General features: G+C 30.9%; 1 protein-coding gene across 1 annotated transcript; it reads left to right on the top strand.

Moving 5' to 3' along the window:
- Positions 1–357: 357 nt before the first annotated feature.
- LOC134271085 (fibroblast growth factor receptor 4-like) lies at positions 358–25,791 on the top strand. Its single transcript, XM_062753344.1, has 7 exons — positions 358–406; positions 6,138–6,272; positions 9,655–9,808; positions 16,674–16,801; positions 20,917–21,104; positions 21,847–21,979; positions 25,736–25,791. The coding sequence occupies exons 2-7, from the start codon at positions 6,173–6,175 to the stop codon at positions 25,789–25,791; spliced, it is 759 nt and encodes a 252-aa protein (XP_062609328.1). The 5' UTR covers positions 358–406; positions 6,138–6,172.
- The last annotated feature ends 235 nt before the right edge of the window (positions 25,792–26,026 follow it).

Here is a 26,026-nt window from a genome sequence, read left to right as displayed (position 1 = left end):
GTTGCAAAACCTTTCATTTGAAATCAACAAATTTGACCTCTTTACCTTCACCTTGGAGATTTCAGTACTTACAAAAAACTTTGACCTTGGCCGTAACTTTTCAACGATAAGGGCTAGCGTTTTCATACTTTCTATATGTAATTTTGAGGCAAGACCTTTTTAAGAAACCAACAATATTGAACCTTTCACCTTGTCCCCGGAACTAGGCCTATCTTTAAAATCGTTACCATTTCTCATAACATTTAAACATGTGGAGCTAGGGTTTTATCTTTTGCATTTGTTTTTTCTTAAATCGTGTATATTCGGTGTCCCTTTATTTGGTATATTTTAGAAATATATACTTGGGTTTTTAATTTGCAGAAACGACATAAATTCACCAGCTGACTTGTATCGAATTCCATGCAGTGTTTACACTACTGGACGAAAAAAGTGCTGAGAATCCCAAATTTTACTGATAATGTTTGATAATTACTGATACGGTGCTGTTCTTGCTGATAATTACTGATATTTACTGTTATTATTACTGTTGTTGCTGATAATTTTAGTTGTTGCTGATAAATACTGATAATTACTGTCGTCTTTTACTGTGGAATCTGATAAATACTGATAAATACTGTTGAGGTACTGTCGTTGCTGAGAATTACTGATAATTACTGTTGAGGTACTGTCGGTGCTGAGATTTACTGATAATTACTGTGGTCATTGTTTTTAACCTGGGAATGGATTAAAATAGCCTGAGAAATGATTATTTTTTTTTTTAAAAAGTATTTTAACAAATTCATTACAGTCAATTACAAAATAAATTATTCTAATTAAAAAAATCACGTTTTATTAACTTGTTTTCAGTTTTCAGCTATTAATTTCATTATAATTATTTTTAGACCATAATGTTAACATAAGCTTTCATAAATGTTTATGTTTTTTCTTTAAATTTCTCCTTACACGTAGATTACATTATCTGAGGAAAATTATTCTGTTGTATTTTCAGTGGTTTTTCTTCCCAAGTACTTTTTTACAAAATGTTTAAATTGTGTTCATAAAGGTTAAAAAAATCTCATCTCATATTTTGTCTCACATGTATGTGTACTGTCATCAAAAGCTTTTTGTGGGTATCTTTAATACTTCAATACAGTCAATGGTTGTAAATATCAATTTATTTTACAGTGTGGAGAACTGAAAATGCATGAGCACATTAAGTTGAAAACACCCCCCCCCCTTTCCATTTACTTTTAAATTAAGCTCTCATTTTAACAAGACAGTACAGTGTATTAAATATTTGTCATAAAATCTAGTCTTGAAGCGTACACTTTGTTATTTTATAGAAGAATGTGACAGGGTTAAATAATTAAATTGAAGGATCTTTAATTATTTTCTTTATATATATTATGTAGACAGCGCGCTGTAGTTCTCCGATGTCAGTCCTCCCTGCGAATTTTATATCATTGTGTTATATCATTGTGTGGCTTTCTCTCTCTCTCTCTCTCTCTCTCTCTCTCTCTTTTAAATTATTTGTTAAGGCTTAAGTATTGTACACTACATGACATAAATCTTATGCAGTGTGATTTTCAGTCAATGAAATAGACGTCTTTCTTTAGGCTAATTCTTTTTTCATTGTTTACAGTTTTAAGTCTATGGGCGTATATGGCTTCTAATATTATGCGCCACTCCTTAAACATGTTATATGCGGTCAGTCGGTGAATTAACTTTTTCCAATAATGCAAAGTTCTGGAACATACATGTCAACCACGTGTAAAAGTTCTACTTTCGTTTTAGAATCGGGTCAATTATTAGTACATTCTGCCATAGGGATATCGTTACGGCTTGCGTTTTTGTAAAATTAGAATTTTGTGCAGAGTACAAATTAGGCTCCGCCTCCTTTTTGTAACCTTAACTGTGCTGCGCAGGTCGATCACCGATTTCTGATCAATTGAAATCAATTTAAAGGTGTTTTCCTTTCAACTTTTTACCATGCAAAATTAAAATCGATCAATTTGATCATATACTAATAGTAACATATTAAATTAAGTCTCATTTCAGTTCTTATTTCCCATTCCATAAAATCAAATAAAAAAATTAATGAGATTTCAAAACTGATTAAATAAAAAATGATTTTGTATTTACATTTTAAGAGACAAACTAAACACATGTACCTTTGCACTAGGGATTCTTAACCTCTAATTTTTAATCAGTTCGCCCTATTCGCCGGTGGCACATGCATACAGTGTGTACTTGTACATATGTACATGTGGAGGAGTTTAATTCTTGGACGATCTACAAACGTCTACATAACATTAAAATAAATAAATAAATAAATAAATTATTAATTAAAATCAGTGCCCACAGGTTGAACATATTCAAACCTGTTTTCACCTCTTAGTTACTTTTTAAAAGGGATAACATTTCTAATTTTCGAGCAAATTTTCAAATATTTCGACAAAAAGAGACCAGAAAACTGAACATTTAACAAGATAAATACAATTGTTTTCGAGAAAAAAGGCCTTCAAAAACAAAATGTTGTCGAAACTCGACCAGTTGACCTAGTGAAAACGGAACAAATCCAACTTTTCTAACCTGCAAGAAACTTTTCTTATCCCGATTTTTTTTCCACCCATTAAGAACTTTTTTCTTATTATTGAAAAAAAAGATCACCGATCTCCCTACATAATCTTATTGGAGTCAGGAAAGGCGGCGATGGATCTTTTTTAAGATAGCATAATTTTCTTTTTATTTGCAGTTTATTTTTCAATAAGATCTTATGCAAAAGTAAAATTCCATTTTTTCTCTGCAGTTAATTTTTTTTATTAATTCTATTTCTATATATTCATTCTATTAATAATTCATTTGATTATTGTCAAAATTTTCCTAAACGTAATGTAGAAATTGAGATCATCATACATACATACAGTCATGTAACTTTGTCACAAGCAGAACATTTAAAGAAATATGAAAATTTTGTCATGATAATTCAAGTAAAAGAAAGTAATAATTGAAGGTTTTTATAGCCCTCTGTTTTATTTTAAACCAATTACCAGGTTAAAAACAATGACCACAGTAATTATCAGTAAATCTCAGCATCGACAGTACCTCAACAGTAATTATCAGCAATTCTCAGCAACGACAGTACCTCAACAGTATTTATCAGTATTTATCAGACTCCACAGTAAAAGGCAACAGTAACTAGGGCTAATTGTAACGGGAACCGTTACAGATGTTCCCCAAACGCTCCCCAACTCCCTTTTGGTGCCTTACTCCCTGTAAGCTTCATTAAATAAGACGAACTCTATGCCTTTTAGACTATAACAATGTTTTCCCAGAAGTATATTCAGTATATTCAAATTTATGCATTGTACACATGCGCATTTGCATGCATGTGCATAATGACCATAACATCTTGTCTACACTATTTATATACTAGAAATTACAGCGTTTTATCCAAATGTATTTAAAAATACGTTTTAATCTAGTGTATTTGTAATTTTACTCATTTCACGTGCACGCACGTGCATGCATGTGCATGTCGACTGTATCTTCTTGTAGGAGTCTGTTATGTTTGTCTATGTTCTAAATCCCATCCTGTTTGGTTGAAAAACGAGGAAGTTATAGCCATTTTAAGTTTAAGCCAATCAGATTGCAGCGCACGTGTATGTGCATGTTTTCACGACAACAGTTATATATAATATTGTAGGACATCCTAATGCATGATTATGTTTAAAATTTTAAAGAATTTCGTCAAAATTAAAAAAAGATATTGCGATTTTTGTTTCAGCGAATCACAGCAAAGCACACGTGCATGCACGTGCATGCCTGTGCATGACGACCATACCTCCTTCTGGGAGTCCATTATGTCTGTCTATGTTCTAAATCCCATACTGTTTCTTTGAAAAACAAGGGAGTTATAGCCTTTTAAAGTTTAAGCCAATCAGATTGCAGCGCACGTGCATGCGCGTGTTTACATGACAATTGTTATATATCATATTGTAGTACATCCTAAAGTATGCCTATATTTTAAATTTCATAGCATTTCGTCAAAAAACAGAAAAGATATTGAGATTTTTGTTGCAGCCAATCAGAGCGAAGCGCACGTGCATGCGCGTGAGTTCGTGCTAATTTGACAGTGTCACATTATCTACACTATTAATATATCCTTATTAAATGAGTTTTAAAATATTTCATCAGAAAATGTTAAAGTTATGGCTATATAAAGTACATCCGTCATTTCACTCATTTCACGCGCCCGCACGTGCATGCGTATGCGCGCAAAATAACCTTCGTGTTGCACACCTACACTACACACCTATTAACCCTAAAAAGGTTTTAGCTCAGTTGGGTGAACAGTTTCTGAGAACACTCGCGGACAAAAAAAGTACCGGAGAACAAAGAAGAAAAAAAAGAATAATAACTAGAAAGTCTGCTATTGCAAGCAATAGCATATGTCGCCCCGTATTGGACAAGACTTTCATTTTTATCATCACTAAAACAATGGTCCATTAGCTAAGCTTGGACAACCATCCAGTCGTATCAGTTCTTTCCGTTGGAAACGGAAGACCTTAATTGGGTACATCCCACTCATTATTTTTAGAATCTGTAGGAGAAGAAAGTAGTGCAGGAAAAAAATTACAGACTTGCATAAAAGAAATTGGGCAGATGTACTGAACTGAGCCTCATACTTGTTAATTGGCAGTATCTTTCCTACCAAAAAAGCTTGGCAAATATTATTTATTAAGAAAAGATCAGCCGAATTATTTTGTGTATTATAACGCCAGTGAGAACTCAGAAATTTCCCTACTTTCACTTTAATTTTTAGAGGTTCTGCCGGAAAACGAATCTGACATGCAACCTTCAATTCGAGCCGGAATCATGATCATTTTCGGCGAGATGAATGTTTTGTTTACATTAGTGATCAAGGCGTAGCGCACCTATAGGAGCGGATCCAAAGATTTATGAATGAATAAAAACTATGGAAATAACGTACCAATTTTCTAATTTATTCTTGCACTATTTAATGAAATTAATAATATACAATTTAATATATATACCAAAAAACGCGAAATGCTAATAAATGCAGTTGACAATCGTTATTTTTTATATAGAAAAAATAAAATAATTATAAAATCTAGAGACAAGACAGAAGAAGAATGACTGTTGGCAAACTATCAAATCACATCAGGAGAACTGAATTTTATGAATGAATCTTTTAAAAGGTTACTTGTAAATTGTGTATGTTATATCTGTGTATTCTACCTGGCAGTGCGCTTCAAAAAGGGGGGGGGGTCGTCTTGAACATAGTACCTTACGTTTGAACGGTAAGGGCTAGGGCTTTCGTATTTCAAATATGTAATCCTTGTGAAAAGAACTTTTATTGGACACGAAGAACTTTGACCCTTTGACCTAGACCTTTGAGAACACATGTGTACATCTTAACCTTTTTTTCTGTTTCGTTTCTATGACAACTGTGAGCGACTCATTACAATTATTTTAAAAGAAGAAATCACTTTGACACATTGCAAGGCATTAACATTGAAAGTTTCAAAACGATTGCTTGAGTAGTTATTGAGAAAATCGAAATTAAAGAATTTTAACATTCCCCTGGTTTCCATAGCAATAAACGATTATTTGAAAATTTTAAATGCAAGGCGCACAACTACAGATACTAATCATTAAAATAAAAAGAGTTTCATGACGAACGTTTAAGGGACCAGAGAGAACACTCTCGGACAAAATTCGTCGCTTTTTACAGGTTTCCATGGCAACGGTAGACATATTGGAACTGAACGACCTCACTGCACAACTACAACAAGTGATCATCCTTTGAGAAAAGTTTCAGGAAGATTGCCCCAGCCATCTCCGAGAAACAGCCTGGATAAAAAAAACATGCGTACAATATCAATATGTCGTCCCCGACTTCGTTCGGGGCGACATAATAATAATAATAAGAAACCGAGTAAAAACAATATGTTCCCAAACTCCGTTTGGGGAACATAATTATCAGTATTTATCAGAAACAACAAAAAATATCAGCAACAACAGTAATAATAACAGTAAATATCAGTATTTATCAGCAACAACAGCACAGTATCAGTAATCATCAAACTTTATCAGTAAAATTTGGGATTCTCAGCACTTTTTTCGTCCAGCAGTGTTAACATAGTGTTGAGAAACCTAACAGAAAGAAATGGGCATTAATCAAAGAGTGACTGTGATAGCTATCGTTGTTTTGATTTTTGTTTTGAAGTCGATTTTGTCTTCTTCAACACCACCATTTTCAACAGGACGTACGTATTTATTCTTGAATTCTACTGTATATGAAAATTGTCTGAATTAAAGGAACATGTTAGAGGAGAATTATAATTATGTTCCCCAGACGAAAGTTTGGGGTCATATGCTTTTACTTCACAGAAGACCTTATAGTGATTCTACTGTTTCTAATTATTATTAAGGTCTTCTTTCAAAGTCTACGAAATAATATTGATAATTCTCTGAAGTCTATAATCAGTATTAAGCCGTATTTCGTTTTGAAAATATCGATTACTAAATATTTTTAACTATTTTGAGTGAAGGATCGTTCGTTTGCGTTAGCAATCCTGTAAGGTCGTGTAATGTGTAGAATCGTGTACGTGAAGAATCGTTCGTGTAACAGGTTTTATTGTGCGGAATCGTTCCTGTAAGTTGTCAACAATAACGTTGCAGCCACTGTACTCTAAGAAAATAGCTGTGAGAAATCTAAATGAGAAAAACTCATGCATGTTCGTGCGTTCGAATCTGAAAAGTACATGTAAACGCCACAGGTTCATATACATGTAAATGTTAAACTAATATACAGTCATTCCCGTATAATTCATACAATTACCAAGTCCATAGTATTGAAAAACGAATTTAAGAGCAATGATATAATTTTGTGTTTGATTGATAAAGTAAACATCCTTTGTTAATGAAATGAAATTTTACACGTAAATCTTTCTTCGTTTTGTTTTTATGGCCATTCCAACTCACCACATGCAAGAACTCTGTAACGGAGGTTATAACTCAGTAAAAGCAGCTGTAAAGTTATTAAAATCTTTGTTCATGTTTTAATTTTTATTGAACTTCGAAGCTTTATCAATATACAGCTAAATTATAACAGAAGAAATTCTGAACTGCAAACATAAAAAATATTGACTAAATATGTGTAAATCCAGATAACAGAATTTCTGGACAATAAAATAAACACTATTTTCCAGTAGGAATATTGCCAAGCAATCAGAATATTACATTACTTGACCACTTGATTTGAAAAATGAAAGGATATATCTTTAGAATGAAAGACCTTTTCTGATTATAAATTGACCACTTTTAAAAGAAAAGTTGATATACAAATTGCTCCAAAATTGTAACGGAGGTTACACAAACTCATTTTGGAGATTAAGAGATAAAAATACTTCGTAAAACGTGTCAAACACACTTTGAAAATAATGTATTTACACAATTAAGAGTAAAACTTAACTGTTTTCCCCTCTATTTTAAAGCAATTTACCAAAAAGTGTGTTTCGTTACGGAGGTTATTATGAATATTTAAAAAAAAGTGTACAGCGAATTTTAGACTTCCTATCAGCTTTACAAACTTATGTCGCTCAGCATTACGAAGGGTCAATCAACTTACTCAAATATTTATTAATATGTTACTGTCTTTTTTAACTGCAAATGTGAAAGTGAAGATTTAAACTTCTATAACCTCCGTTACAAAATTCGTTTCGAAGAATCGGTGTGAATGCGTTTACCGAATGGTGAATTTAAATAAGAATAATTGAAAAACATACTTTATTTGTAAAGAATGGAAAAAAATATTTGTTTTAACGTTTTTTAGGCAAATACATTTATTTAAAAAAAAAACCAAATAATTTTAACCTCCGTTACGAAATACCTTACTGAAAACTGTAATAATGAAGTGATTTATTGAATCATTGTGAAGTAACTGTCACCATGGTCACACATAAGCATAATTTTTTAAGAAAACTTATTCAATATATCAGAATATGTGAAAAATTCACTAAAAGACACGAAAATTCACTTTTTGCAGAAAAACCCAACCTCCGTAACATCGCTGGTTTTACATATAAAAGAGCATAATTTCACTGTATACCGCTGATAGTTCACATAAGGGTGACCTTTTTGTGCCCATACGCATTACGGAATATTAGACATTTACAAAACGAAAAAGAAACAATATAATTATTATTTGTAATATGCAAAAACATCTAAGTTAAGGCCATTTTTACCACAACATTTTCAAAAATACCTTTATTTTATGCTTTAAACTCATTATGATTCTTATATTCCATTTTGTTGTCAACTTAAAGAGTAAACTTCCAGCATTATCTGGTAGATTTAAACACCTGAAATATTGCACACGTCAGATTTTGTTGATTTTCTGTTACGGAGGTTAGGGGTTACGGAGGTTAGAACCATCAATAATATCTTTATTTCTGAATTGTTGTTTAATTTTCCTTACATTTGTTTTTTGTTTACTAGACATACCCATTGGTGTCAATCAACTGCCTTGAAATAGTACTTCACATAGCCTCTGTTTCTTCACAATCACTGTCACGTAGGTTAGGTTCTTATATGCGACATTATAAAAAATCCGTATCTTTAAAAATTTTGAACATGGATTTATTAATTTGCTTAAAAAAGGATTCTGTGCTAAAGTTTTAATATATATTAGACACAAAAACACAGTTTTAGCTCTACTAACGATATATTGCATTATCTTAAAAACTATTCAAACACTGTTACGGTAGGTTAGGTGAAATTTGGCGACAGCAATGATCAAGGTCTGTTTAAAAAATTATTATTCATTTACCAATTAAAGTTTCATTTATATGATTTTGACATGTTTCTTCATTAATTAAAACAATTTTTGTTTGTTTAGAACAAAATGCGACCAGGTTATGCACATTTAACCAGCAAGGTATACGTTGGCGACATCGCCTTTTACACGATTCCGGACTTCCTTTTGTGTAAATACTCGGAGAAAAAATATCAAAAAATATAACAGCTAATATTATTTTGTGTGGCAAAATATGTTAACATAAAGGGTCAAGGAATAATTTGAATATCAGTAACCATAGCTTTGAAATGTATCGAAATGTATTGGCGACATAGCGTTTTTTCATTTGTATGAATTATACGGGAATGACTGTATAATCAGATATGAATATGGATACATGCATGCACGTGGTCTGATTTCGGATTAGTTAATATTCATGTTACTGCAACTTTCTTCGAATTCATAGAAATTCTTTGAAAATCTAAATATAGAGTTTTTTTTAAATTTTGTATTCTTTGACATGCTATAATGTATATGGTAATTTTCGAAATCGTATGCACATAGGTTTTAATTAGATTCAAAATTGATTCCTTATGTTTATTGTTCCATGTGTGCATAGTTTCAATCGCCATAATACTTTAGAAAAATTAGAAATACCAAGAATTTTGTAAGTTTAGAAGAGGTACGTGTAAAATGTAATTGGGCCCCATGTAGCAGGAGCATTTTGGAAACATCAATTGTTTCCTTTAAAATTGGAACTAGTTCACAATATGAGTTTTTTTTTTGAAGATTTATTCTTGTAAAATTTACAACGGCTATATACAGTTTAAAGAGGTTTTTTTGTATATCAGAGGCACTGTCTTGGAACTTGGATGAGGAACAATTTGAAAGAATTAAAGTAAGGAACGGCTCGAAATTGAGACTATGGTTTAAAGGTCCTAAGTATCCTAGTTCAACCATAACATGGTACAAGGATGGAAAGAAAATAAAGAATGTGACCAGCAGGTGAATTTTCAAATCTTAATTTTATTGCAATATCTTACAAAATGCAAAGTAGACTAGTATTGGTGCTTTTATTCCAAATACACAGGTAAAATTGCAACGCATGTTAACTATATGTTTTGAGAACCATATGTTGAACATTAGTTAAACATGCGAGGGCTGTTCGGAAACTATTGAGACAATTACATTTACTCCATAAAGGACGGAGATAATTTCATGAAAATTCATCAACATTTCATAAAGAACGAATAAAACACTTACGCAAAATTTCTAAATCCTATGATAATAAGAAAAGTTTCGGTGAAATAATAAATATGCATATGTCTATCGACCCGGAGCAGCATCACTACGTCATTTAACGTCACGTCAGCCGGAGATGGTTTCGCATGTTAAATGATCGGGAAGCGTTTAATACTTTTCCTTTTTTGTAATTACATATAACAGTACAAAAAATCAAACAGTCTCTTTTCTTAAACTATTCCTTAACAATGTATGCTGTTGCTACTTGAGTGTAAAATTTTCATTTGTGGGAAAAGATGACTTGAAATCATGCAGTGCCGATATATGCAATGCGGCATTAATACCGTAACGATATTAATACAGTAGTACGTAATATTTGATGGTCGTCCGGAACTTTTGATTTTTCTCTGGTTGAATTAATTGTAAAAATAAAAATGTATACCAATGAATTAACAAACCCTAACACATTTTTTTCTCGTTTGTATTGTTTAAGCAGGTCATTGAGTCTGGAAAAGAGTTCAACATTGCGCTACACAAAATATTAGGTATGTTCGCTGCTCCGCCCTTGACGTCAAAATCCATTTTTTCGTTCTTAGCAGATTTCTCTACCGCGCTTATCCGTATTCCTGATCAAAATTATAATGAATTAAAAATAAAGCTAAAAAATTATACAAACAAACTGAATTATTATCGCTCTTATTATGGGTCCACGAAGAGTTAGAATGTTAGTGTTACATATTTTTGATATCCGATTTCGAGACTGCTCCGGGTACATCTACTGATGAGGCGGCATTTATAGACCATTGTTCAGAAAACATTTATTATTTGTAAAATATTTTTTTGCTTTTATTAATCCTTAGTGTATGTCAAATGTATATGCAAATTTTCACCGAAAGACGGTCATTAGAAAGCAAAATATACACAATGTCTCAATAATTTTCGAACAACCCTCGTACGTTCAACATATGCATTTTCCACAGTATGTTTAAATCTATAACATATGTTTAAAACCTATGTTGAACATATTTCTAAAACATATGTTGAACATATAGCCGACTCAAATCAAATGTTGAACATATGTTTATGGTGACCATATGTTAAACATATGTTTAAAGTATGTTAAACATATGATTATTTCAAACATATGTTTCTGAGTTTGAAACTTTTTACAATCAAACATGTCCAACGTCAGGAAATGTTCAAATTAGCTCATTTTTTCTGCCAACAAAGTTAACTTTAAGTACATTTTAGATAAATTATATATTTAATTCGAAATAAACTAAGTTCAGTTATCTATATTAATTTTTGGGTGACATTTTTTGGACTGTGTATACCATTCATAGACCCCCTAGAAAGAAATCCTGGATATGCGCCTGCTTTAAAGCCTAATATAAAGTATACAAAATCTATTTTATGTTAATTTTCAAACGAATGGACTTCATGTGAGATAATAAATTCTAAAAAAATATATCAAGAAGATGAATATTTGAATTTATATTTATTTACAAGAATAGATGATTATTTCTTGTATAGTCTGTCCCACGAGCAGTGTAACGACGAAAAGTGACCCCTGTAGAATATTGACCGGGGGTCATTTTTCTACGTAAAAATTTGATCCCCTGGTCAAAATTTTACGAAGAAAAATGACCCACTTTTTCGTAGAAATCATAGCCTTGAGGACGTTTTTCTCCGTGTGCATTGTAGAAAAATGACCCCGTAGAATAATGACCCCTTGTCATTTTTTGATTCAAAAACATTCGTTTTAGTAGGAATATTCCTGTTAGGCGAATGCATGCGGGTAATATCAAGCGTCCTTATGATATGAAGTGTTCATTTCTGAAAGCCTTAAGCTTAAATAAAGTAACAAACTCAAAGCTATATACTATACCTTACATTAATTATACAAACCGTTTTATTCCCATTAAGGACAGATGATACAAACAATTTTTTCTTTGAAAAGATTAAATATCATGTCACAAGTTTAGAAAAGTGGATGGTTCTTTGAATTTTTTCTCCGAAGAACTGGAAAATGAAATAGATTTTGAAAATATTAGTAATATTTCAATAAATAAACGAATTTTGACAAATCACAATCAGTAAAGATTTACAGGTAAAAATAAATTTCAGAATATGTTATCCTGGCGCTAAAAGTGTAATATAAACCAAAAAAAAAATAAATTTACCAGGCCAGGTGAATTTTAAGAGGAAGATCGAAATGACAAAATATTTCAAAATCACATATTAGGCTGATTTTTACCATTTAGCTTTTCCTAATAAAATTCACCTGGCTCGGTATTTTTTTTTTTAGTTTATATTACACTTTTAGCGCCAAGATAACATATGAAATTTATTTTCACTTGTAAAGCCTTACTGAGTGTGATTTGTCTATATTTGTCTTTTCATTGAAATATTACTAATATATTCCAAATCTTTTTCATATTCCAGTTTTTCGGAGAAAATATTCTAAGAACCATTAACTTTTCCAAACTTGTGACATGATATTTAATCTTTTTCAAAGATAAAATTTGTTTGTATCATCTGTCCTTAAAGGATGATAATTTAATTTCACTTGTATCAAGCAATTTCATTTGCTGAATCATTCAGAGGAACATATAATATTTTGTATAACAAAACTTGCCTACGTCACAATGAGTTACATCAAAAACGTATTACTCCGCTTTACATTACTTTTGAAGTAATATTCAATTTAAAGCTTTTCTGATATTTCCATGACATGATAGACTACATAATGTAAGAGTTCATTTGTATTTGCAAAGTCAGTGTCTGAGAAAATTTCAGAAGAAAGTGGATGAATTTATTGATGTTTGTGTACTATTATTCACTCAGATGTAAATGTTTGCCCGTTTTGGGGTATTTTTTTCTATTTTATATCATTGTAAGAACGTTCTCGATGTGTATGGTACTAGTATTTCCCATATTCATGTACATGTAGGAAAAAGTGTAATACCTTATATAAGGTATACTGAGAGAGCAGTTAAAAATATGTATTTTAAAGCAAAGTACAAACAGATTGATTGATTGTATATTGTTTAACGTCCCACTCGAGGAGCAAACAGATATATGTAAGTTTAAACGTGAGAGCTAAAGGAATTGAATTTATAGAGTTAAATTACGTTCCCTTGCTTTTCATGGTTTTATGCAATGATTTTTGGATTTGTAAAATTTTCAAGATTGAATTCAGATGGTTAAAAGTGCTAATTTTGGGGGCCCTTAATAGTTTTTATTATACCTATATTGATGATACTCGAATTTCACTAACATTCAGTAATGGTTTACAGGTAAAAATAAATTTCAGAATATGTTATCTTGGCGCTAAAAGTGTAATATAAACCTTGGAAAAATATACCAAGCCAGGTGAAATTTAAGAGGAAGATCAATATGACAAAAAATTAGCAATATCACATAGGCTGATTTTTACCATTTAGCTTTTCCTAATAAAATTCAACTGGCTTGATATAATTTTCTGAAGTTTATATTACACTTTTAGCACCAAGTTAACATATTCTGAAAATTGTTTTCACCTGTAAACCTTTACTGAATATGATTTGTCTATATTTGTTTTTTCATTGAAATATTACTAATACTTTCCAAGTCTTTTTCATATTCCATTTCTTAGAAGAAAAATTTCTAAGAACCATCCACATTTCTAAACTTGTGAGATGATATTAAATCTTTTTCAAAGAAAAAATTTGTTTGTATCATCTGTCCATACAACGCATATCCGTAAAATTTTCATTCAATTTCTAATTGTTTTTCGGACACATTTTTGAGTATGACCCTTCGTTTACTGGAATACGGCAGATCCTATGGTTTGCTGTACTTGTTTTTTTTTTCTTTCTGATAGATGTCTTGCTAAGTTTAGGAAATGAAACAAGTCAAAGATTGAAAGAACTCGCAAATTTTGTTGATGTGGCAAAACATTAACTTCCTGTTTATCCCTAAAACTCCTTTACTCTTCATGGCCTATGGGTTTGGACGCCGTCATGAAGACACTTAATGTAGTGAATTCCTCATATTGTTTCCTTCCTCTCTTAAACCTTTCAATTGTTTTGCAAAAAAATGTTTTCTAGACTCCTCCATGAATTGAACTACCTCCCAGAATATGAATTTGAGCAACAATACCGGTAATATTTAAGAAAATAGCATATAGAACGGTTTTATTCTCATGCAATTCTTTGCTCTTCTTAGGCCTTTGTAGTTTTGTCAAGTGCATCTTATTGCAAATTTGTTTTCTGGGCTTAAAGCAAAATGGATTCAAGTTTCATTATCTGTTAGAATTTCATACAAACGTTGATAAGTACAATTTTTGATTTTTAAAAATAATTCTTTGGATATTCCTACGCGCTGTCGTTTTCACTTATTTTTCAAAATATAGGGTGACCTTTGAGTATTAAACATTTTTACTATAAAATGTTCCTTTAAAACAGTATGAACTATGCCCAAAATGAATTTTATCAATTTTGCTATGTGTCTTAAAGTCGATAAAACATAATCAGTGATAATTTGTTGAAATTTCGCAAATTCACATTGGTAGTTATAAATCGTTGTTGCCAAGGACGGTACCCATTTTTGATGCCCATTATATAATTTTTGTTTATTGAAATCTACTTGTTCATCTGTCTATAAAACAGGCATTGGTTGCTGTAAATTTCACATATTTCATGTTATATATTGTTGGGATATTAAGAAGTTTTACAGCTCCTTTAGACCCCTTCCCCACAGTCACGCATTTTAACGCATATACCGTTGCCCCACAATCACGCATTTCAACACATATATCTTTACCCCACAATCACGCACTTTAACGCACATTGCGGTTTTTTTTTTGACGTTTTCTGCTCTGATACCGCGTAAAGTTTGATGGTATGACAATAAATGATAAATAAAACATTTTTAGATTCCATTCTAATATATTTCGTAATTAGGAATATTTTTTCCTCGTTTTAATATGTCCGAATAGTTCGATTTATTAGACGAAACTTCGGATGCGAGACAAATTACGAAGGTCTTTCTTTTGACACTAAATAAGCTCACCACTTGAACCACTGTGTACTTTCTATTTAAACATTCCAAATTCAACTGTCACAATTTGAAAAAGTTAATGCTTACATGTATAAGCTCATCTGAGCCTTACACTAGAATGAGCTTTTTGGATTGAAGTTCCTTGTCTGTTGTAATTGTCGTCATAGTTAACTTTTCACAATTTCATCTTTTACATAGTTTCAAATCACATAACATAAAACTAAATTACTTGCAGAGTTTTTTTTTTTTTGGTATTTCCGAGAGCAGAAACTTTACATTGTAGCCTCAACCCATGCTTTAACATGAGAATTTTTCAAATCGTTTTATGAAATGTCCTAAAGTGCTAAAGGTAATTATTTTTTGTGGTAATATATTTTAATTAATAATACATGTTATTATCATGACACTTGGACTTTTTAATTATTTAATCATTATTCTTCATCATTTCAGAAGCAATTTATTTTCTCTCAGGAAAATGAAGCCAGAATTGCAAAAAAATGAAAAATAAATACAGGATTAATGCTTACAATTTTGTTCTTTTAATTTCCTATTGTTTACCTGAGGCATTTAAGGCAAGTTTTATATTTAGCTCACACTGCATTCCAAGGAAATACCAATTAATAATAGGAAAATGTAAGAAAGAAATAGAATTAACATATGCTCAACATGTGAAAAACATATGAATATAAACGTAAGTTCATCATACGATCATACAAAACATGTGAATGACATATGTTAAACATATAATCATTATATGTTTAGAAACATATGTTGACCATATATTGCTCGTTTTAATGGCGAACATATGTTTTGGAACATATGTTTAACGTATATTCAGCATAATTATGTTCAACATACGTTGAAATTTTACCTGTGTAGCTCTCTCTCTCTCTCTCTCTCTCTCTCTCTCTCTCTCTCTCTCTCTCTCTCTCTCTCTCTCTCTTGAACGTATTGAAATCAGTATTTGATTTAACTTCTATTAAAAATTTAATTTTTATAATTATACCCTCATTTCAATGTATTAAAAAAACGAACAGTATTCAACTTCAATATTCCATAAAAATAAGAGCATAGCGCATACGGACCCAAAAAACACCAACGGTGGGATCAGGTGCCACGGTTGAGTTAACATCCCCAGTCGCACCCGCTGTGTGATCCTTGTCATGATAGGGAAATAACGAAAAAATCTGTCTTCAAGTAAGTGTGTAAGTAATATGGTATGAAAAAACGTATGAAAAAACGTCAGTCAGCATTTGACTCAATGATAAATTGTATTTGCTGACAAGGTCATTGTATCGACCAAAGAACTTTAGAAATGATGACTTTAGACAAGACTGCTAACTTTCTTGTTTCACAGCTTGTTTTTGAATAACTTAAATCGTTTTAAGAAATTTTTCATACGTATAGTATGCTTTAGTGTATCGAATCAATTGAGATATAAACCCGAATGTAGTTTGTGAAAATATGATTAAGAAAATACATTGTGTGTAATATTGTCAAAAATCCATCATTATGTATTGTATTGTAATTGTATTGTAATTTCAATACATTAATTTTTAACTTTTATTTTTATATATTTTTGAAGACTCAAAATCAAACAGAGTTCCCTGGTAATATTAAAATTAGAGGAAGATGACAGCGGCGAATACGCTTGTTACAAACAAAATCAACATGGCGAGGTTTGGAAAAATTACACACTTACCGTTACAACAGGTATTTTATGTACTCTTTGTATTAATTAAGTTAAACGTAAATCCGCCTGTTTTTTCTCCATAGTCTGAATTTTATTAATAGAATGTAGTTATTTTGACAACTGAAAAAGAAGAGATGTGTGATTTTTTTTTCAGAATTTTCGTCCATCAGTTTTATCTGTTTTTCAATGAATATAAATTATTTGTGTGTGGAAAACTGTAAATTCTTATTATAGGCGAGGAATTAATTATCGCGTAATTTCGCGAGAAGCACCGCTTGCGAAATAAAATAACTCGCTTTTATTTTTTTTTTGATGCTGAAATCTGTGCAAAATCTCTTGATAAACAGTCCATTCGCGAGATATTATTCTCGAGATATGACTTTGAGGAGCCCATTCGCGATAATAAGTACTCGCGAAAAATTAGGAATCTTTAGTACATCTAATTTGTGTGTACGATATGGCATGTAAAACGTTGTATTTTTATATTTTTGTTACTTTTTATTCAGAGAACATATTTTTAACAAAAAATATATTCCAATTAATTAAAATGTAACCCCTATACAATTAAGTTGTAATTCTTATTCGAGAATATGTGGTTTGTTAAAACGCGAAACGTAGCAACAACGCAAAATGTAATAAACCTGGATGACTACTAAAGTTGCAAATGCAGTATTTATCAATTAGTATGTTGGTGACCACGTTTCAAATAATCAAGACGTAATTTTTCCTCTATTTACTGCATTATGGCGTCATAAAATGCGTCATTTTCCTCATATTCTGTAAATTCCTTTGAAAATGGCAAACTGTTGAAGTATTTTTTTTTTCAATATTTCATAGAGAACACAACCTTTGATCAAAAGTAGGCAAATACATAATGAAAGATCTGTGAGATTTAAAAAAAAATGTTTTATTTTTTGGATCATGGCTGTATTAAAACATTTTAATTCTATGCAGAAAGTAGTCAAATACACAGTCATGTTTTCTGCAGATTTCAAGAACATTGCAATTTCTCAAAGCCTCTTTTCCAATATCTGGATTCTGGAGAAGAAATTTTATTATACGAAATAAAAGCATTAAGTCTCTACTTTATTTTTATATTTGAAATAAGAAAAGGGTGATATAAAACTGCATGCGAATTTTAGCGCTAATGCAAGTGGGAATGCATCGGTGCAAACAAATTTTAGCGCTTGCACTTGTCAGTAAAATATATTAATGTGAAATTTTGGAGGTTTTTTTATCCACACCCGTATTTGACTTTTTGGTTTGTCAAGCACGGAAACACATTAGACTAGTACTTCGATATATATATAAGTAAACATTCTTTACCGCGGTACGTGTTGCTATCAGATGGACGTGATGCAGTGTTAAAATTTATTTTTTATTTCTTTTTTTAATCAAAGGAATAGAGTATTTACTCATTTAAATCATATTAAAACAATGCATGAATCGACAGAAAATTACTTAAATAAAACGGTAATCCTAATCAGGTATTGTCTACAAGCTCAATCGCCATACTTGATTGCATTGTTTACCTCGATGCGATAGATGATTGACACGCTGAGAAGCCAAACTTTGAGTGATAATAATAGGCTAACAACTACTGGGGTAACAATAGTTTAATTAAATTAAAATTTGGCAGAATTTTCTGTCTTCCGTACAAGTGTGTATATAAAATCCAATGACCCTTTGATATTATGTAGTCACGCATTCCGGTTTACCTGCACTCACGTAAACCTTGAACACACACACACACACACACAAAATGATATTTAGAAATCCTTTAGCGCACATTTAATTTTAGCGCTCAGGGGCTCTTGCGCCAAAGGCGCTAAAATTAGTAGTGCAACAAATATTCTCGTTTTACAGTAGTTAATTAATTGATACAAAGACAGGACTAATGTATGTAGGAAGTGAACCTAGCTCTTTTTATTCCTTTTATTAGAAGAAATTTTCAAATATATATCATTCATATTCGAAAACATGAGTTGCCTGTCTGATGACGTCTTATTCATATTTGAAAATATGGTATTCCTCTTTGATAGTTCGAATTCTGTCATTCCTCTTTGATAATTTTGTCATTCTTATTTGATAATAGTGTAAATTTGAATGCAATAAACTTGTTTACCCTATCGAAAGCATATGTGCTTCCTCTTAGAAAACCTTACATTCCTTTTTGGTAATCTTATTTTTCTTATTTGATAATTTTATCATTCCCCTGCGATGTTTCTTTCATTCTCGATACAGTAAATTCAATAACTACAATCTGAGTAATATGGCAAATAATGACTGTATACTAAATTCTAAATGGTTTATAAAGTGAAAGTAAGATTAAGCGGGAATCTGCAGGAAGGTCAAATAGAACCATATGCGCTGAAGTTACTGAAGTTTCTTGTAAGCAAAAGTCCTGTTACACGGGCTGCTATAAGAGTATAATTTTGTTTACTTTGTATGGAAATGGACACAGCTTAAAAATTATAAGTGGGAATGTATTTGAGAACTTTAAAGATTGGACAAGCAGACCGTAAGAACATTCGCCAAAAAAGTGTTTTTTTTTTCATGGCAACAAAAGCTAATTTGAAAGATCAAAATGTTTAATGAACATAAAGAGTTTGTCATCGCCATACCAGTTTCATACAAGTTTCATTAAGTTTGTTAAAGTCATCTCCGAGAAATTGTTCGTACAAAATAATAGGTCTAGGGATAACAATAAGTCTTTCTGACATAGATTCTGTAATAACATAAAAGAAAACCTTTAACCAGTAGCCCCTGTAACGTATATTTTCTGCAATTTCATTTGTGTACAGAGAACACAATAGGTATAATAAAGAGAAACACATGTATAATGCTGTTAGACACCTTTAAGTTCCATGTGCGTCTTGTGTTTATCCAAAAAACTCCAGAAAATTACTCGTTAATATACTCAAGCATTGTCATCGATCATATCTTTTCAACCTTGTTTCTTTGTATTGTGGCATTTTTCAACTGGGGTCACTTTTTATAGGTTGTGCTCATAAAGAAATATTTAAGTAACTGATTAAAATTAGCAATTTGCAACATCAATGACAAGTAATGGCAACAAAATGGTGCTCATTGCTGACCGATATTATCTCAAACAGTCTGAATAATCCTATCTAGGGTACACTTATGTGCGAGACGCCCAAGGATTGTCTAACACTACTAAAAGGATACTATAGGTACTGTAACTATAGTTCACTATAGTTTACTAAAGTTTTCTATAATTTACAATAGTAAATCGAATTGTACAAGTTATCAATATAGTAAATCAAAGTTTTCAAAGTAATCAATTTAGTTAAAGTTTTCATATTGAACACTATGGTTAATCATGGTTTTCTTAGTTATTATTTAAGTGAATGAAAGTGTCATAGTTATAACAATAGTTATCAAATGTTTCAAAGCTTTCATTTTAGTAGATCAAAATTTACATAGAATCAAATTAAGTTATTACTAAAGTTAAGTATAGTAAACTATAGTTACATGTAAATATAGTAAATATTTTTTGTATGGGAAGTGTTGACCAAAATCTGTGTGATGCCCTGGCCTGCAAAATCCCCGGATCTGAATCCCATTGAAACCATTAGAGACTTTCAAAAGGAAAGTCAAATCCTCCTGCCTCCCAACGCAATGTCAATTAATAGAAAAGAAAGATCCATACAGTAGGTGTGGCGGCAGATAGGCCAAACTTCTATGCAGACGTACGTTGTATCGATGAGTAAATGATGTCTTGCAGTAATATAATGAAAGGGAGAGGTGGTTTTACTCCATATTTACATGATGTATAATTTGAAGTGAATTTTGAGGATACATCATGTCCTTGACACTTTCATCATAAATCTGACTAGATATTTAAATGTAATTTACTCAGCTTTAAACTGAAATAACCATGCATCATTAACTACGAATTGAAGAAATTACTTATTGTATACATTTGTTCTTTTAAATTAAAAATGTTGGGTGAACATGTACACTTAGAAGTTTAGTTCAGTGATTTTATTTTTAAATCTTATGATAACAATCATTATTGCTTAAGGGACTCGAGGGGGGGGGGGGGTATTAAGATCCATGAACTCCATTTATTTGAAAAAAAAATGTTGAGTAATTTTTGTCTATCATTAAGATCCACTGATAACAAAACCTGTGATTCAAAGCCCTCTGAACCAGACTGTAGCCTATCTGGATGATGTGAAATTTCAGTGTAAGGTGATCATGAATTCTACTTCAACTAACATCCAATGGTTTAAACATTACCAGGTGAACGGATCATATACTAATGAGGATGGTGTGCCGTATGTCCATGTTATACAGGTATCATTTTTCACACATTTTTTTTCAAATTCAATATTTAAAGCATCACACTTTATTTCTTAATGCACAATCCACATCATACAATGTGTATTTCTATTTCGATTGACAAAGATACAAATTAATTTTTTAAAACTCGATTTCTTGACTTGGTGGCATGTCTCTAAAGAATTTGCATTAAGGAATATTTTCCTCTTGCGCATTTATTAAATAAACAGCAGGTTTTTTCTTATTTCAGCAGAGCTTTCGTTTAGGTTTTTCTTGTACACAAAATATTTCAGAACAAAAGACAAATCAAAGAGGAGTTTCTCTAACAAATGTAGGAGGAAAATCACATCTGTTTATATTTGAAATTGCGTAACATAACCTAAAACGAACAAAACAACATAAAATGGCTAAATAAGAATGCATGTTTTCCTAATGGGACCACCTATTTGTATACACCTATCTTGTTGTTTGTTTGTTTTTTCGTGATTCAGTTATATAAATAAGAAGGCAAGTTTTAACATGTATTGTCTCATAGGCATTTATGCCTGCTATTCAATCCAATTCAATGAATAAAATATATTTTAAACTAACATGTTTTGTACTATTATATGAACCCCCCATAAATTATTCTTAATATGAAGATTATCTTTACATGCAACAAATCCAAAAAAAATGATTGACTTTTTCGGCAGTTGGTAATAGGTGACAACAGATGAGAAAACACAAGTCGGAATTATTAATACTTTTACCATCCTAGCAGTCCAGGTTAAACCATTCTTCTGAAATTCTGTACATCAAAAACGTAACGTACGAAGATGCTGGCTGGTACACATGCCTGGTGACCAACGCCGTGGGGCGAGCTTACCAGAGTGCCTGGCTTACAGTGACAGGTGATAACCTTTCTTTTTCTTTAAGACGACTTTTTGGGATTTAAATAAATGAATGACACTCAATTATTTCGAATTTTAAGTTTTAATTGTAAAAAAATATTCTTACCGTATCAATTGAAATGTTTTGTCAAAGTTTAAATCTATGTGAAAACATAATATATCTAGTCTTATAACTAATGGTCATAATATTTAAATGAGAAAAAATAAGACTTTCTTACTTGATATTTGCTGTAGCTTTGATAAAACTTAATAAAATAATTTCATGACTTTTTTAACCTATCACCTTTACATTGAAGTTTGAGTTAGTTTTCAAAAATTTAGTTTTAAGTCTTGGCTTTTGCACTTGAAGAGACTTGTTTTTTTTATTTTTACATGTTGCTACATCTGACAAGCTTTAGACCTTGATAGAGGTACTAACTAAAAGTTATGAAAAAATATTTCCCAAAGTTTGTGATCTTAAATGGACAGTGCTTTAATATTCATATGTGCATTACCTGTGACAAACACTTTAAGAATATGTTATGATTCATTATACCTTTTGACACTGACTTTTTAATGTTATCTACTTTCCAACAGTTTAAAAGGACATTGTGTGCCCTTAAAGATAATATATATTATGAGATCATGAAGAAAAATTGTCTACAACCCTCGTTACTAAAATACCTAACACAATTAAGATTGTTTAAGGTAGCACAAAACACCCCTTGATTCTAATTTTACTAATCTCTTACAAAATACAGGAGAAAAAAAAAGAATAATAGTACTACATTGACAACAATGAATGACCCGTGTAAGAAAAATAACAAGTTTTGGCATGGTTGCGTCATATTTTGTGAAAAAATCAGAGAATCCTATATGTTGGCCACTTGGAAGTTTACATTTTGGAATGTGTCTACGCTATTTAATTGCAATAAATAAGCATTTAACAGTTTGATATAACATGTAGTGTAACTTTTGTTCAATAAATAGTAGAGGGCTGATATTTGGACATACATATAAGGAGTCTCCGTTCTTTGTGTACTATATAGCTCAAGGTCATATCAAGAGGTCAAATATTGTGACGTCATCTACCGAATATTCAAATTAATTTTTTTTTTTTGTCCATTTAAATTTTTTAATCGCCAAAGTTTCAGAAAATACCGAGTCGATTTTGTTGATTTTTACACAATTTATTCTGGCACCAATTCTAATCATTCTGTTAATTTTTTTTTGCAAAAATTGAATAATACATTTTTTCTTTAGAAAACTTTAGGTGTAGGATATTTACATGTGAATTTTTAATTCCGACGCTATGTATGTTCCATTTTGACTTAATATTTTTTTCAAATGGTCCAGTATCAATATGACTTACTATGTTAAAGTAACAAAATGGTTTTCTTTATTAAAATTATAACACAAACTTACAATAGATCAATTGATAATTCTTAAATAAGGCTCATTCTCAAGTCGAGTGACTGATTTCACAATCTTCTTACAGGGGTCTGATAGGCAATATTTCAGACAATGTGGGTAAAATATGTGCGGTTGAATTTCTTTCATATTATATATTAAGAGAGATTTTGTATCCTAGAACAAAATATCAAAGTTTCCGAAAAATTGATTTTGAGGAAAACTTTGGCCTATTTATTGTGTCCTACCTTAAAGCATTTCAAGCGATATTCAGAGTTGAAATTCAGCCATTAGCATATTTCAATTTTATACACTGTTACTGACGGTATCAACGACAAACGCTGAAAAGTACGAAAATGCTTTACAAATTTAGTGTGCTTACCAATTATTTAACAAAAATTGAATGCATAACTTCTTAAGTATGAGGCTTTTAATTCTAAACCTTTTTAAAATTTTAGAAAACACAAGTCTGAATTATTAATAAAAATTGCAGCTTTGATTACAGTTTAAAATGGGGATATTATTTGTAAAGTCTGACATCCTTTACAGAATATATAAAAATAAACTTCCATATACAGCAAAACTCATTTAGTACGAATACAGATATAGCGAATTTACGGATATAGCGAAGTTGTCTTTGATCCCCAGCTTTATAATTTAATGACTTCCTTATACGGTTACAACGAATTAGGGATATAACGAAGTAATTTCATAGGTCCAAATGACTTCGTTATAACCGAGTTCTGCTTTAGAGATTAATATTTCAAAATATAAACATAAACAGAGTGCTACTGTTTTAAATTTGTGAAAGATATATCGAATATATTGAAAAGATGACATTGAATTGTATTGTGTAAACAAGTTTCTTCGTCTTCGCCGCGTCTCCATTATTATTATCGCTGCCGTTTTACAATTTCTCATATATTGCAGATTTTCTCAATGCTTAAGTTTAAACATATAAGGTTAAATATTCAACTTCAAATCGATAAAATCGATGATTGAGAAGTCTTTAAGAAGTATGTACATCTGGTATTCAAATAATTAATTATTTACTTAATTAAAAATCTGCGAATAGCACATTCATATAAAACAAAAATATATTTGTGTGAATAAACAAACTTAATCAATCCGCTTCAAATTATAACCATAATGCATGATGACATATTACAGACATTAACGCCATTTTATAGAGAATCAGCCCGTTCGAAATATAGTAAAAAATTTATCAGAATGATTTAACACCGTTGTGGATAAAATAAAAAGATATAACATGTAACCTAACATTACTCTTACCACTTAAAAAGTATTATGACATATCGCATCAAGGTAGTTCATGGAGGATACCACAGAATGTGCATTGAGATATTATACTAGCCGCAAACTGTAAGATCCATTTATTCTACCAATCTACAGATCTTCCAACTGTTACAAGCTTAATATTATTTTTTTTTCGGGGGGGGGGGGGGGGGGGGGAGGGGTTGACATTCATATGTCATATTACAATACATTGTCAATGCATTGTATATTTCTTAATTAAGTAACAATTGAATAAATCGCACGAATGAAAGATAAAAAAAGAATTTATAAATAGATTTATATATATCCCGAGGGTTTTAAGGTTTTGCTAAATGTCAAGATATCCAAATATCTTTATTTTTACTATAGCTCCAAAACTATGTGAGATATAATGTAATTTTTAAAATTAATAATTTCTAGTATATCATTTATAAACAGATTGAAAGTTTCACTTAAAAACAAATATTCAAAAAATATATATTGATTGAAAATATATTAAAAAAGCATTTTGTAAATAATTACAGAAGCTTAATTCTGTACTTCAATGAAAATAATATGCACCGTTGAATGAATAATATATGTTTATCATTAAAGTGATTGGTCTCTGAAATGCTATTAACAAAAGCATGACATGTATAAAGACAAGAACCCTGTAAAACATGTTATTTGAAATGCATGTTTGGTTTCAGATCTCAACATTTGGACAACATAAACAAGCTAGGAAAACAACTTTTCAGAGTTTATTAAAGTCCAACTTGCGCTTCATTGATAAGCATATATTGTTTTGGAAATTATGGCTTTCACTAAATGAACGGATTTGACAAGATGATGTTTTTTAAAAGGACATTTTTTCAAAGAATTTTTCTCAATAATCACTTTTTGTGGCCAAGTGATACTTTCTCTCTGTTAATCAGTGTTTCTTTATGTCTAAATGTACACATTTATAATGAACATGTAGTTTGGAGCTTTCGTAAAAAAAAAAATGGTGATGTCGTTTTGGCAAAACCATATGATGTCTTGATTTGCTAGTACTTCTGCTGCTTTGTCTTTCTTTCTTTGTTTCTTCAACAGTTCCTAGCACGCTGGCAAAGAGAACAATTTTTGGTATGTTGATTTTAAGAACATGAGAGTTATTTTCTAGTGTATGACGTTTTGAAAGTTTTGTTTCCGGTTGAAAGAAATATTACTGAATGTTTACAATCAAAATCATAATTGTGTTTTTATTTTAAAATACCTAATGAATAAATGATAGTTTTAAAAAGTTAAGTTATTTTTCGAGATTTGCACGAATTGCAAGAAAAAAGTAGATGTAGTCAGGATTTTAAATATCTTTGTTAAACCTTTATATATGTGTATCTACGT

This window comes from Saccostrea cucullata, unplaced genomic scaffold, assembly GCF_032062105.1.
Source record: "Saccostrea cucullata isolate Sc308-1 unplaced genomic scaffold, CSIRO_AGI_Scuc_v1 ctg698, whole genome shotgun sequence".
Taxonomy (NCBI): domain Eukaryota; kingdom Metazoa; phylum Mollusca; class Bivalvia; order Ostreida; family Ostreidae; genus Saccostrea; species Saccostrea cuccullata.
This window is presented reverse-complemented; position numbering and strand designations above follow the sequence as displayed.

Bases quoted from the DNA above. Each gene is read 5' to 3' on its own strand.
- LOC134271085 (XM_062753344.1), top strand. From the start codon at position 6,173: ATGGGCATTAATCAAAGAGTGACTGTGATAGCTATCGTTGTTTTGATT. The intron at 16,802-20,916 runs GTATTTTATGTA...TCTATCATTAAG, and splicing joins CACACTTACCGTTACAACAG to ATCCACTGATAACAAAACCT. The intron at 21,980-25,735 runs GTGATAACCTTT...TTTCTTCAACAG, and splicing joins TGCCTGGCTTACAGTGACAG to TTCCTAGCACGCTGGCAAAG.